The sequence below is a fragment of the Columba livia genome, unplaced genomic scaffold (assembly GCF_036013475.1).
Source record: "Columba livia isolate bColLiv1 breed racing homer unplaced genomic scaffold, bColLiv1.pat.W.v2 Scaffold_135, whole genome shotgun sequence".
NCBI lineage: Eukaryota > Metazoa > Chordata > Aves > Columbiformes > Columbidae > Columba > Columba livia.
Window position 1 is genome coordinate 584,295 of NW_027043031.1, and position 13,115 is coordinate 597,409.

A 13,115-nucleotide genomic window follows, 5' to 3' on the forward strand; every position below is an offset into this window, starting at 1 on the left:
TCAAAGGTGTGTTCATGGAAACCAGATGCCCAAGCTGCATTTTAAACTGGAATTAACAATTTCTCTCAGTTAGTAGAAAGAGAGAATGAGCTGAAACATCCCTCCGTCAGGCAGGGGGTTTTCCATGGGAAACAGCATGTTTATTTTCCCCAGAGAAGTCCCCTCTAACATGTAACTGTCTTTCCTCCTTGCACAGGTCCTCATGCCCACAGGCAGCCAATGTCCAACAGCAGCTCCATCACCCAGTTCCTCCTCCTGCCGTTCACAGACACACGGGAGCTGCAGCTCTTGCACTTCTGGCTCTTCCTGGGCATCTACCTGGCTGCCCTCCTGGGCAACGGCCTCATCATCACCACCATAGCCTGGGACCAGCACCTCCACACCCCCATGTACTTCTTCCTGCTCAACCTTTCCCTCCTCGACCTGGGCTCCATCTCCACCATTCTCCCCAAATCCATGGCTAATTCCCTCTGGGATTCCAGGGCCATCTCATACTTGGGATGTGCGACACAGCTCTTTTTGTTTCTTTTCTTGATCACAGCAGAGTATTGTCTCCTCACAGTCATGTCGTACGACCGCTACGTTGCCATCTGCAAACCCCTGCACTACGGGACCCTCCTGGGCAGCAGAGCTTGTGTCCACATGGCAGCAGCTGCCTGGGCCACTGGGTTTCTCTATTCTCTGCTGCACACGGCCAATACATTTTCACTGCCCCTGTGCAAGGGCAATGCCCTGGGTCAGTTCTTCTGTGAAATCCCCCAGATCCTCAAGCTCTCCTGCTCACACTCCCACCTCAGGGAACTTGGGCTCCTTGTGGTCAGTGCCTGTTTATTTTTTACGTGTTTCATTTTCATTGTGGTGTCCTATGTGCAGATCTTGAGGGCCGTGCTGAGGATCCCCTCTGAGCAGGGACGGCACAAAGCCTTTTCCACCTGCCTCCCTCACCTGGCCGTGGTCTCCCTGTTCCTCAGCACTGTCATGTTTGCCCACCTGAAGCCCCCCTCCATCTCCTCCCCATCCCTGGACCTGGTGGTGTCTGTTCTGTACTCGGTGGTGCCTCCAGCAGTGAACCCCCTCATCTACAGCATGAGGAACCAGGAGCTCAAGGATGCCCTGTGCAAACTCATATCCCTCTGTTTTCTGAAGCAATAAACTGGCCATCTTCTTCTATACAGGAGTTTTAATGTAGCTAATTACAAGCCCAGCCTGTCAACTGGATTTTCTGTTGTTGTTGGTTGTTTTCTTATTGTGATAATGTTGTCAACCCCTTTCTAATTCACTGCTGGCTTTTCTTTTATAACTGTTTTCCTCTTAAATGAGCAGCACTGCTCTCCTTGTCTCTAAAAAGAATAAAGGGCTCTTTAGTGACTTGTTTTTCACTATATCCTTCCTGCAAGGTCTTATGGAACTGCAGGGACAGTTCCTGTGTCCATGGGTGAAAGGGAACAGAGTCCATCCTGGCAGCCCTGTCAGGGAGCAGCAGCGCTTGTTCTTCCAGAGCTGTTCTGGTTCCACTCCCACACTCTCCTTCTCATCCCTGGTGTTGGTGCAAGGCCTGAGTGCTCTGGCAGCTTGGTCACCGTCCTGCTGTGTGTCAGTGCTGTGGGCGCAGGCAGGGACAGGCAATGGGCACTGCTGTGACAGAGCTGGCCTCAGTAACAGTACTTGCACAAGGAAAAGTGATCTTTGGGTGGTGCATGATGGTTTATATCTTCTTGCAATGTTTCTCTCAAGCTTATTCCTACAAAAGTCACCCACTTATGAAACATCATTGTTCGTCTGACCAGTGTGTGTGTGCAGGGCTGGCACACAGCAGTGTCCTCTCACAGCCAGGCTCCTGACAGAGACCTGCAGGACCAGCAGAGCAGGGGCTGGGCTGTGCCCCTGTGCACTGGACACCCCATAGAAGGAGCCTCAGGTCAATCACCATGGACTGGCCCCTCACAACCACCATTTCCAGCACTGACCTCTCTCCCCAGCTCACAGAGGCTGCTCTTCCCTCCATGGAGGGACACAGAATGAGCAGGTAAGAAATCCATGTTTGCACTGTTCAGATGAGATGTGAGCACGCACATCATGTATGTGAGGTGACATGACCCTGAGTGAGGAAAAATTCCATCAGCTATTCCTGGAGGTTCCATGAAGGTCTGCGGGACAGACAGTTTCTCGAGGTCACTTCGCGTTGGGAGTAACAGCCCATGGGAAACCACCCACTGGGATCTTCTTCCTTGAACTGAGGTCCCTGTGTCCATTCCTCATGATGTGGGACATCTCAGGTGAGTACAGAGCATGTGACACACCACAGGGCTGAGGTGCATCCCGACCCGTTGCAGTGGCAACAGGAGGCCAGACAGACACTGTGACTCCTGCCTCTGTGTGTAAAAGGGACAGACTCTGTCTCTGAACATCCCTGGGTGCATAAGGAGTCCATTAGGTCTGGTCATATATGGATGCTTCATGAAACCCTGACATTTCTGTGTGTGACTCCAGGAACAAACTCCACAGGCCCACTGAGATTCATCTCAGCTGCCTTGGACAGGCTCATTGCAAGTGCTCCAGTCTCCTACCTCACCCTTGCACCTGATTCTGGATTGTGTTCTCAAAAGTGCCATAGAAACCAGAATGCTTCTGGGGTCCTTAGAAAACGCAGACCTCAAACCCATCTTCAGGAAGAGCACAAACAAGAACTGGGATAACTACAGGCTGGTCACCCTTCCTCCCATCCTGGGAAAGTGTTGGGACATGTCCTCCTGCTGCCATGTCCAGGAATGTGAAGGACAAAAAATGGATTGGTGAACCCGAATGGACAGGGGAAAGAAAGGCATGTTGTGTACAGGGTGTTTGCAAGGCTCAGCCATGGTCTCCTCTGGCCAGAGTGGTGCTGATGGGGCTCAAGAAGTGGATGCTGGGTGGGAAGTTGGCTGAACCATCAAGCCCAAACATCATCAGTGGTACAAAGTCCTGTGTGCAGCCAGATACTGCTGTAATCTCCCAGTGACCAACACTTGGACCAGCACTGTTGAACGTCTTTATTCTCCCCTTCTATGATGTAACAGAGAGCACTTTCAGTGCCTTTGAGGAAGATGCAAACCTGGGTGGAGGCCTTGAGCAACCTCACCTGGTTCACCCTGAGCAGGTGAGTGAGACAAGAAGAGTGAGACAAGGGCTCTCTGCAAACCTGAGTTATCCTGTGGTTTGACAGAATTTTTGCCTTGGAGAAGTTTTTGGAGAGGGAATAGGTAGAAGAATAGGAAAAAATAAATAAAAGAAAGGCAGAAGAGGAGATACAGAAGGTGTTAACGGAAGTACAGGAGTTCCAGTGAGGAGCGCTTTTCACTCACAGTGTTAACAGGAAATATATTTGACAAATATGAACAAGGTGAGGAAGCGAGATGGGTGTCTACAGCCTGTGGGAAAGAGGGGCAGGTGTAGGATGGTGTAGAACACACTGCAGTCTTGGTCAGGTCCGGCGTGCTGAGGAGGGGGATGGACGAGTGTGGTATTATGAGTTCAGTTGTGTCTCAGACACTCATAATCCAGTCAGAATCATGTGGCTGTGAAGGGGACAGTGAGGTCAGTTCTGTCTCTGGAGGTGACAGCCCAGCAGCAGGGACATGGCTGGGAAAGAACCTCAGCCTATGTATGACAGATCCTACCCAGGAAGAGATCTTGGAGACAGGTTGTCACATCCATCCCACCTAAGAAAATGACGGCACAGCAGCAGGGACATGGTCGTGTGTATCACAGAAGCTGAAAGGCCAGCAGCACTCACGGGATTTAAGAGATCATGGTGAGGTTACTTCTCTCTGGTCAAGTGCAAGACCACATGAAGAATAACAGGTTGGGATCTCTGCTTGATGGGCAGTTTCTGAGGTGGTGAAGCTTTCTCAAGTAGTGGGAAAAAGCAGCAGAGAAAAAAAAAAACAAACCACCAAGTGCAGATTGGGAAGTGGGACTGGTTATCAGGAGTAAGAGATGTCACTGGAAGAGCAGTGCTGTGGGGCAAGAGGGGAAGCGAGATGGGTGTCTGCAGCCTGCAGGGAAAGAGGGGCAGGGGTAGCACCGTGTAGAACAGCCTGTGGTGGAGATGGCAAAGGGCGCTGTAAGGCTGGAAGGGACCCACAGAACCCAGGTCTCTGTCCCCTTGGCCAGGGCAGTTGTCTCTGCCACTGAGGCCCAGCAGAAGACATGTTGTCCTCATGGCACTGGGGCCTCGGTGCCTCCTTGCAGCCCCATGGGGAAGCTGGAAGTTGTTGTGCCAGTGTTGTCCTTCCCTGGGCCTTGCACACCCACATCCCACGGTCCCAGGAAGAGCCCTGAGCCGTGTGTGAGGGACAGGATCCCCCTTCCCATTGCCTGGAGGTCATGGCTCCTCCTTTCTGCTTCAGAAAGCAAACCAAGGGGTTTCTGAGCATCAGAGCTGAAGAAATGACTCAAAGGAGACCTCATGGTGGCTACAGCTTCCTCAGAAGGGGAGAAGGAGGGGAAGGTACTGATCTCTTCCCTGTGGTGACCAATGACAATACCCAAGGGAATGGAAGAAGGGTGTGCCAGGGAAGGTTCAGGTTGGACATGAGGAAAAGGTTCTTCCCCCACAGGGTGCTGGACACTGAACAGGGTCCCCAGGGAGGTGTCACAGTCCCAACCTGACAGTGTTCAAGAAGAGATTGAACAACGTCCTCAGACACACGGGGTGACCTGTGGGGTGTCCTGTGCAGGGACAGCAGTTGGACTCCATGATAATTTGGGTCTGTCCAACTCAGGACATTCCATGATTCTATGAAAAAAAACTAGGTCAAAAGTTTTCATTGTACAGATGAGATGTAAGCATACACATCATGTGCATGTCCACTGTGTGCATGTGGTGAGATGAACCCAAGGGAGCACAAATGCTATCAGCTGTTCCTTGGGGTGCCATAAAGGTCAGTGGGACAGAGATGGTGTTCAGGGGTCTCTTCTAACCTGCGTTATTGTAGGATTCCATGAATCTTTGCCTTGGAGAGCTCTTTAACATCAGAATAGACAGAGGAAGGAGAAAAAAACAGAGGCAGAAGCAGAGATGTAAAATGCCCCAGAGTAAATACAGCAGCTCCTCTGAGGAACGTTTCTCCACTCAAACCCTTGATAGGAAATCTATTGGATAAATTTGATGAAAGCAGCTCAGTTTGATCTGCTCACACACTGGACCACAAGGAGGGTGATGGTGGGTACGATGTCATGTGGTCACTTGTGTCTCAGGAACTCATAGTCCAGTAGGAACTAATGGCTGTGGAGGGCACTGTGAGGTCACTTCTGCCTCTGCAGGGGATTGGCCAACAGCAGGAACAGGGCTGGGAAAGGACTGTGAGGTCACACACACGAGACGAGCAATCGGGCCCAATCAGTATGGCTGGATGAAAGGCAGGTCCTGCTTGACCACCCTGATCTCCTTCTGTGACAAGGTGACCGGCTGAGCAGATGAGGGAAAGTCTGTCGTGGGGAGTGAATCCGCCACACGGGCTGTGGGTGTTGTGTCCTTAGACTGCAGTAAAGCCTTTGACACCGTGTCCCACAGCATCTCCTGGAGAAGCTGCAGCTCATGGCCTGGATGGTGTATCTGTGATGGATCAAGAACTGGCTGGAGGGCCGGGCCCAAAGAGTTGTGGTGAACGGAGCCAAATCCAGTTGGTGGCCGATCATGAGTGGTGTCCCCAGGGCTCAGTAATGGGGTCAGTTCTCTCTCATCTCTTTATCAATGATTTGGATGAGGGGATCAGGCGCACCCTGACTATGTTTTCAGATGACCCCAATTTGGGTGGGAGTGTTGATCTGCTGGACGGTATGAAGGCTCTACAGAGGGATCTGGAGCTGCTGCTTCATTAGGCTGAGGCCATTTGTGTGAGGTTTAACAAGGCCAAGTGTCAGGTCCTGCACTTTGGTCATAACAATGCCCTGCAACACTACAGGCTTGGGGAAGAGTAGCTGGGAAGCAGCCTGGTGGAAAAGGACCTGGGGTTGTTGACTGAGAGCAGCTGAACATGAGCCAGTGTGTGCCCAGGTTGCCAAAAAGGCCAATGGCTTGATGTGCATCAAGAATAGTGTAGTGGGCAGAACCGGAGCAGTGATCATCCCCTTGTACTCGGCACTGGTGAGGCCACAACTCAAATCCTTGGTTCAGTTTTGGGCCCATCAGTGTAGGAAAGACCTTGGGGTGTTGGAGTGAGTGCAGAGGAGGGGGACAAGGCTGTTGAGGGTCTGGAGCACAAGTCTGCTGAGGAGCAGCTGGGGGTTCTGAGGCTGTTTATCCTGCAGAAAAGGAGGCTGAGAGGAGACCTTTTTGCTCTGTACAACTATCTGAAAAGAGGTTGTAGCATGGAGGGTGTTGGTCTTCTCCTGAGTAGCAAGTGAGAGGATGAGAGGAAATGGACTCAGCTTGTACCAGAGAAAGTTCAGAATTGATATTAGGAAACATTTCGTCATGGAAAGGGTTGTGAAGCAGTGGAACAGGCTGCCCAGGGAAGTGGTTGAGTCACCATTCTCTGTTCCTTAGCACAGCTTCTAGCAGGATCTGTTCCATCATCTTCCCAGGCACAGGTAAGAGGCTGACAGGTCAGTAGTTTTCAGGATCCTCCTTTCTACAGCAGAGGAGAGAAACACTGCCACACATGACAGGTTAAAACGCGGAGACTGGACATGAGGAGGAAGAAATGTCACTCAAAGAGCGTGCTGTGGTACCAGAAATCATCCAGAAGGAGCAGGAGATCAGTCCATGTACTTGTGTTTCCAGGAACAGAGCATGAGAGTGGAGACACATCAGTCAATGTATGGAAATACAAGGGTGAGAGCAAGGGGAAGAAGCGACATGGGTGTCTACAGCCTGCAGGGAAACAGAAGCAGCTGAGGGACAGTGTAGGACAACCTGTGGTGGAGATGGCAAAGGGCACTGGCAAGGCTGGATGTCACCAAGAGAACTCAAGTCTTTGTCCCCTTGGCTATGGCCATCACCTCTGCCACCAAGGCCTGTGAGGAGACGTGTTGTCCTCAGGCACTGGGGCACCTCGTGGCCTCCTTGCACACCCCAGTAAGGCTGGGAACGGTCACACCATTGTCCTTCACTCAGCACCACACAGCCCACATCCCCTGCCCCAGGAAGAGCCCTGAGCAACGTGTGAGGGACAGGATCTGCCTTCCCAGGGCCTGGGGGTCAGGCCTTGGCCTCTCTGCTTCATCCAACTAAACCAGGGTTTTCTCAGCACCTCAGCTGCCTGCACGCTTCGCTTTGTTTATCTGCCATCATGGCCTCCAATTCTCTGCTCTAACGAGTCCCTGGGGAGGCTTTGCTGGTACTTGCCCTCAGTGGAACTCATTAATACTTCAAGGAACTTAGTGCTTTTTTCTTCTGGCTTTGACTTCTGGAAGGGTTTGTGCAGTCTCCTCTCAGCACCTGAGTGATGTTCAAGGACTCAGCGCCAAATGCACCATGGGGCTCATTACACTCAAGAAAGCTCTAACAAACCATGTCTCTTCTTGTTATGTCCTTCCAATCTTGTATAGTTAATTAGAGTTTTCTTTCTGTAATTATGGAGAAAGATTTCAAAAAGCTTCTGATAAAAAAGTCTTTCTATTGTAAAGGGTGTATTTTAATCCTTTTCAGTTTGGAGAGGATGCGATTGCAGCATTGTCTGATGTGGATCCAGGGTCTCTCCTAAGGAGGTCTGGACTGGCTGGAGAAGCTGTCCCTTGAGGTCTCACACCGTGTGGACAACCTTGCTCCTCACCTCCCCAACCCCATCGTTTCTCTCATTGGCCCCCTGGGCCTTGCATCCCTTTTCCTCACACCAGACTTCACTGCAGTCTGCAGCTGGATGTGCCAGCTCCTTTGCACCAGCTCCCACCTGCTCTCCTTGCAGACCCAACTGCACACAGGAAACAGGGACTTTGCTTTACCCTTGAACAAACAAAACACACCTGATGAGAGTCATGATTAAAAGAAAACACACTCCTCAACTGTACACCAAGGACAAGCTGCCACCACTGCGGTTCACCTTCTCCAAGGCAGAACCATGCAAGAAATGTTTTAGACAAAAAGGAAATTATAAAATAAACACAATAAAAGTGTTGGCTAAAGACAGAATAGACAGACTACTGAAAGACAAGGAAGCTTTTAACTCTTTGAAGCTGAAAGCAGCAACTGAATTGTTGACAAGTGTGTGAGTGATCAAACAGTAAGAGGAAGGGAAACCCAGAGAGCAATGGCGAGTGCTTATGTGCAGATCAGCTGCTGGAAATGGGACCTCAGACATGGTCAGTTTAGTCAGGGCAGGAGGAAATACCTGGAGGATGAGGGAGATGAGATGCACAGGTAACAGAGAGAGTGCTGAGAAGGCAAATGTAGTGGAGGATCAGAAGTTCTCCTCTTGCTCTTAATGCACATCCTGAAAAATCTCATTTTGATCTAATGGGAAAACACTGATATTTAGACTATTCAAAACAAAGAAAGGAGAATTACAACACCAACAACATTTGATGTTTAAAGTTGCAAGAACAAAATTTCCTTCACTCTGCATGTTTCAATTGGTTTCTTCTTCCCTCCATTTTTAAAAAAGGTTCTCTAGATTTCTCTCCTACCAAAGCCTCCAGCATTCGGAAAGATAATCCTTGTGTCTTGTACAGAGCCGAAGGCAACAAACAATCCACAGCCATGGGCTGTCAGTGCCACTTTTTACCCTTGGCACACAGTGAGTCATGCTGGAAGCTGTTGGCCACTCTTGACTGATGGAGGAAAGAGGGATAAAAAGGTTAATTGAGCTGTTCTCTTTTTAGATGGCCATGTTGACAGTGATCTCAACAGACCTGTGTTGTCTGTCTTTCTATGTGATCATAAGGAAAATATTATATTTATGTGTTGGTAAATATATAGTAAAATGTATAAGTGTGTCCAGTTATATTTCGTACCAGAACTCTCCAAGGAAGAATCTTTCTTCAGATAAATTGCTGTTTTGATATTGTCTTTGTCACCCGTCCCCTGCCCCACTGGCCACTGGGACTAGGGTGCCCTCAGCCGCCTTCCTTGTGCTGACAATATCTTTGAAGAAGCCCTCCTGGGTGCCCTCCCCTTGCACGGCCATTTCAGCCACTGCTCAGCGTTGGCTTTGCCGGCTCCATCCCTGCACCCCCAGGCCAGGTGTCTGTCAGTCTGTCTGTCTCCTGGGCAGCCTGTTCCCCTCCAGCCTCCCTGCACGTCCTTCTGCTGTTTGATCTCCTAAGTCAGGGGGTCCCTGTTCATCCATGCTGACCTCTTGCAGGCCCTGCTGGACTCCCTGGCCATCAGGTTGGTTTCTTCCTGGGCTCTGAGGACACTGCCCCTGAACAAGGACTCACAGCCTGTTTGTTCTCCAGGACAGCCAAAGCAGATCCTCCAGTAATGAAATCAGCTCTCCTGCAGGACTGCACTCTTGTTCTGCAGTTGTCCTGCTTCTCCACCATCTCATGGTCACTGCAGCCATGGCCACTCTCATCCTTCAGATCCCCGGCCTGATCCACCTTGTCTGTCAGTAGGAGACCAGCCCTCGTCAGCTCGTCCGTGTTTGTCTCAAAATGCTGTATTCCACACCTGCAGGAGCCTCCTGGGTTGCTTGTGCCCAGTGCTGCTGCCCTCCCAGCAGACCAAGCCATGGTCCAACTTGCCATGTAATCAAGGACCTGTGACCATGAAGCTTCCTCCAAGACAAGGCTCTGTGCACACCAGGCTCCCCTCTGCACAGAGCTCATCTCCAGCTCCTCATCCACCCGCCTGCCTTCCCGAGGAGCCCCGACCACCCCTGGCTGCCCTCCCACCACTGAGCTGTCCCACCAGGGCTCTGCAGTCCCCATGGGGAGCACGGTGCTGCCTGCCCAGCAGAAACGACAGTGCTGGGTGGGAAAAAGGAGAGGCAGGTGCAGGGGAAGTGTCTGGAGGTTGGCTGTGAGGTGACCCCTGGTGCCAGAAGAGGATGATGCAAGGTGAGGGGTCATGTGAGGGAGGTAGATTTTGAAGTCCCATCTTTGGAAACAATCCAACTGGGCACGTGGTGAATCTGGCCTAGTGATGTCACCTGGATGCTGGAAAACACACCCAGCAGTGCTGAGAGCCAGAGGCAGAGCTGCATGTACCAACAGTCCAAAGGATCTTGGGCCAACTGCTTAACATGGCTGCCTTGTTGGCCAACAAGGGTGATTCTCACCTGGATCTGGAACTGGAAAACAATGAAAACCTGGTGAGGGATGTGAACATCAGTGTCCACCTTGGCTGTCATGAGCAGGACACAGTGGGGTCCCAGGCACCAGAGGGGAGGGAGGAAGGCCAGCAGCAGAGCACAGGCTGGTGGGCTCCAGAGGAGAAGACTTGGACATATCTGGGGGGGCTGATTCAGGTGGTGCCATGGGAAGCAGCTCAGAAGCCTGAAGGAGCTCAGGAAATCTGATAATCCTTACAGGACAGGCTGCTCCAAGCACAAGAATGATCTCTCCAAGTACCCCTGAACAGAAGCATTTATCTCATGAGGCTGCTCCTCTGAACTGATGGAGCTCCAGGGCACAAAGGCAGCACACAGGAGGTGGGAGCAGGGGAAGCTGCAAAGGAGGAATTTAGAAACCTTGTCCATGGATGTGGGGATGATGACAAAGCTGCCCTCGACTTGATACCTGCACAGGAAGGGCAGCAAGATGAGCTGACAGAGCTTCACTTGCAGTAAGAGAATAGGCAGGGTGAACGTCGTCCTGCTGCTGAACTTCGTAACAGTAGAATCAGACAGGACTGAGGTTCTTCATGGCTTCTTTGCCTCCATCTTCACCAGCAAGGTCTCCTGGACTTTGTTCCTGAAGGCAGGAGTCTGGAGAACACCCAGCAGTGGATGGGGCTCAAGTCAGGGGTGACCTGAGCAAACTCAGACACCATTACAGAACAAGAGATGGGTCACTTGACCAGCTCCCCGAACACAAGTATGGCTGTGCACAGCACCTGAGATTGCCAGGAACACCCACCTCTTGGTCCAGAGGAGTGTGACTCCTCTTGAGGTGTCCTGGCCTGTCTCCTCACTCACATGGTGATTTAGGCACCCACTTTTCTGACATATTCAGTCTTTATCAGGAGATGCAACACATCAATATGAACTGGAGGCTGCTGATGCCGCCTGTTCTGGAAAGGGAGGGAAGGGAGAGCAGGGAATGAAACAGAAGAAATTGGGCTTTATTGCTATTTATTATGGAAATGCTCTCTGTTTGGCTATTCCTGAAATCTCTCTAATCATCCACACCTGACTTGAAGCCTTTAGGAAAATGCTGCACAGAGCCTTGGCTTGTAAAAGCATTTTAGATGTTAGTGAGCCCTCTGGAGTCGTAATTCTGAACTGCAGCTACTGAAACTGAACAAACCTCTAGTGAAGTAAAAGGCAGAAGCAAACCCCAAGTTTCTGAGGGTGTTTGGACCCCATGAAGGGCCATCGCTGACACAGCTGTGAAGGAAACAACCAGTGCAGGTCCCTGTCCCTGGAGGCTGGTGAAGGAAAGACTTGGAGACGCTGGTTCCAGGTGGTGAGGGCCATGTGGAGGTGGCTCTGGTGCCATGTCAGCCCTTGATGCTTGTTCATCACCAGAATGGCTGAGCCCTGACCCCTGGGACCTGGTAGATCTTTCTCCAATGTTTTTCAAGGCTCTTCCTCTGGTCAGGGTTACTTTTTCCCCAATGGGCTCAGGTTTCCTCCACTTGCACTCAAATTTGATAGTTTGGAAGGTTGCCCTGCTGGGAGATGGCCTTGCAGAGGAGAAACTCCAGCTGCCTCGTCCAGCTCTTCCTCCTTCAGCCCCTGTCAAGAGATTCCACCGGCTCCTCAAGGACTTCCTCTCCGATGTCTTCAGGCTGCCTCCAGGCCAGCTCTGGCAGCAGACACGGGACGCTGCTCCCTTTTATACTGCCCCGGGGCATTGTGACATCAGCATTGCCGGTGGTCGCATTGTGACATGGAGGTGACATGGGCCCCCAGTGTCCCACCCCACCCACTGCCCATGCACCCAGCACTCCTTGGAGGAAGGACTTCGGGGTGCTGCTGGCCCCGAGGCTGTCCTTGTGCCCAGGAGGCCCAGGGCGCTGTCCCTGCTCTTGGTGGTCACGCACTGGGCATGGCTGAAACCACCTGGGAATGGCGGTGGCATGAAATTACTGAGGAGGTTATTCACATACAAAGGAACTTCTTCTCTTTGCCTTTAAAGTTGCTAAAAGAAACTATGAAAAACAATCCTCTAGTACATGATGGTAATGAATTGCTCTGCGAAAGTGCTGCCATGGGTGCAGGAACCTGCCAGCCTACGTCTACTCCATTAAAGAATCTCAACCTTTTGGTGCCGGCTCCATGTGTTTGACATGTGGCCTCTCTCACCTCCTAGATGTCCAGGTAGGAAAACAGGCGGGGGAGCAGGTCTCAGCTAAACCCCAGGGCACCTGCTATGGAAAGCATATGTGTGAAAGCACAGGCATAGCCTCTGGGCTCAGGCACCAGGTTCTGTGGGCTGGCAGATGGCTGCCTGACAGCTCAGACATGGTAATTATCCCTAATTCAAGCACTCGGGGTAATGCAAGGTGGTGCCGTGTTGGAAGCGCTTCATTAACTGCAGAAGAGTAAAGACATGCCCATGGGCAGATCCTCTGCTGCAAAGGGTCTTCACATCCTTTGGTCTCACATTGAACATGTGCCCTCACATTCTGGATTTAAGTGACTCCAATTAGACTTAGCTTAATTCTCCATAGAAACAAAGTAAGACCCTACCCAGTCTACTCAGCCAGTTCCGCTGTCCTAAAAGTCCCCAGGCAGATGAATCTCCAAAACCAGAACATGGGCGGCTGCTCATCCTGTTGGTCATTTTTCTATCACATGCCATTTATTGAGTGTTATTGACAACAAGGACATTTTTGCTCCCGGCAGTGAGAACAGAAGCAGGAGAACAGTGTGAACCTTACAAATCCTCTTACCGAATTGCTGCCAAACTAATTCCCAATTTACATTCTCACTTAGTGATGTCCAGAGTTGACTAATTCCTAAACAAAAATCGAGATGGTGTGGTCAGTTCTTGCAATACTATCATGCATCGCGACATAACTTGTG

The 13,115-nt window shown here is 51.0% G+C and overlaps 1 protein-coding gene across 1 annotated transcript; it reads left to right on the forward strand.

Moving 5' to 3' along the window:
- Window positions 1–600: 600 nt before the first annotated feature.
- LOC135577741 (olfactory receptor 14J1-like) lies at window positions 601–9,404 on the forward strand (the record flags this gene model as incomplete). The annotated part of the gene is made up of 2 exons (XM_065047862.1): window positions 601–1,062; window positions 9,285–9,404. Coding segments are annotated over 2 exons (582 nt in total), but the record flags the coding sequence as incomplete, so codon positions are not given.
- Window positions 9,405–13,115: the final 3,711 nt, after the last annotated feature.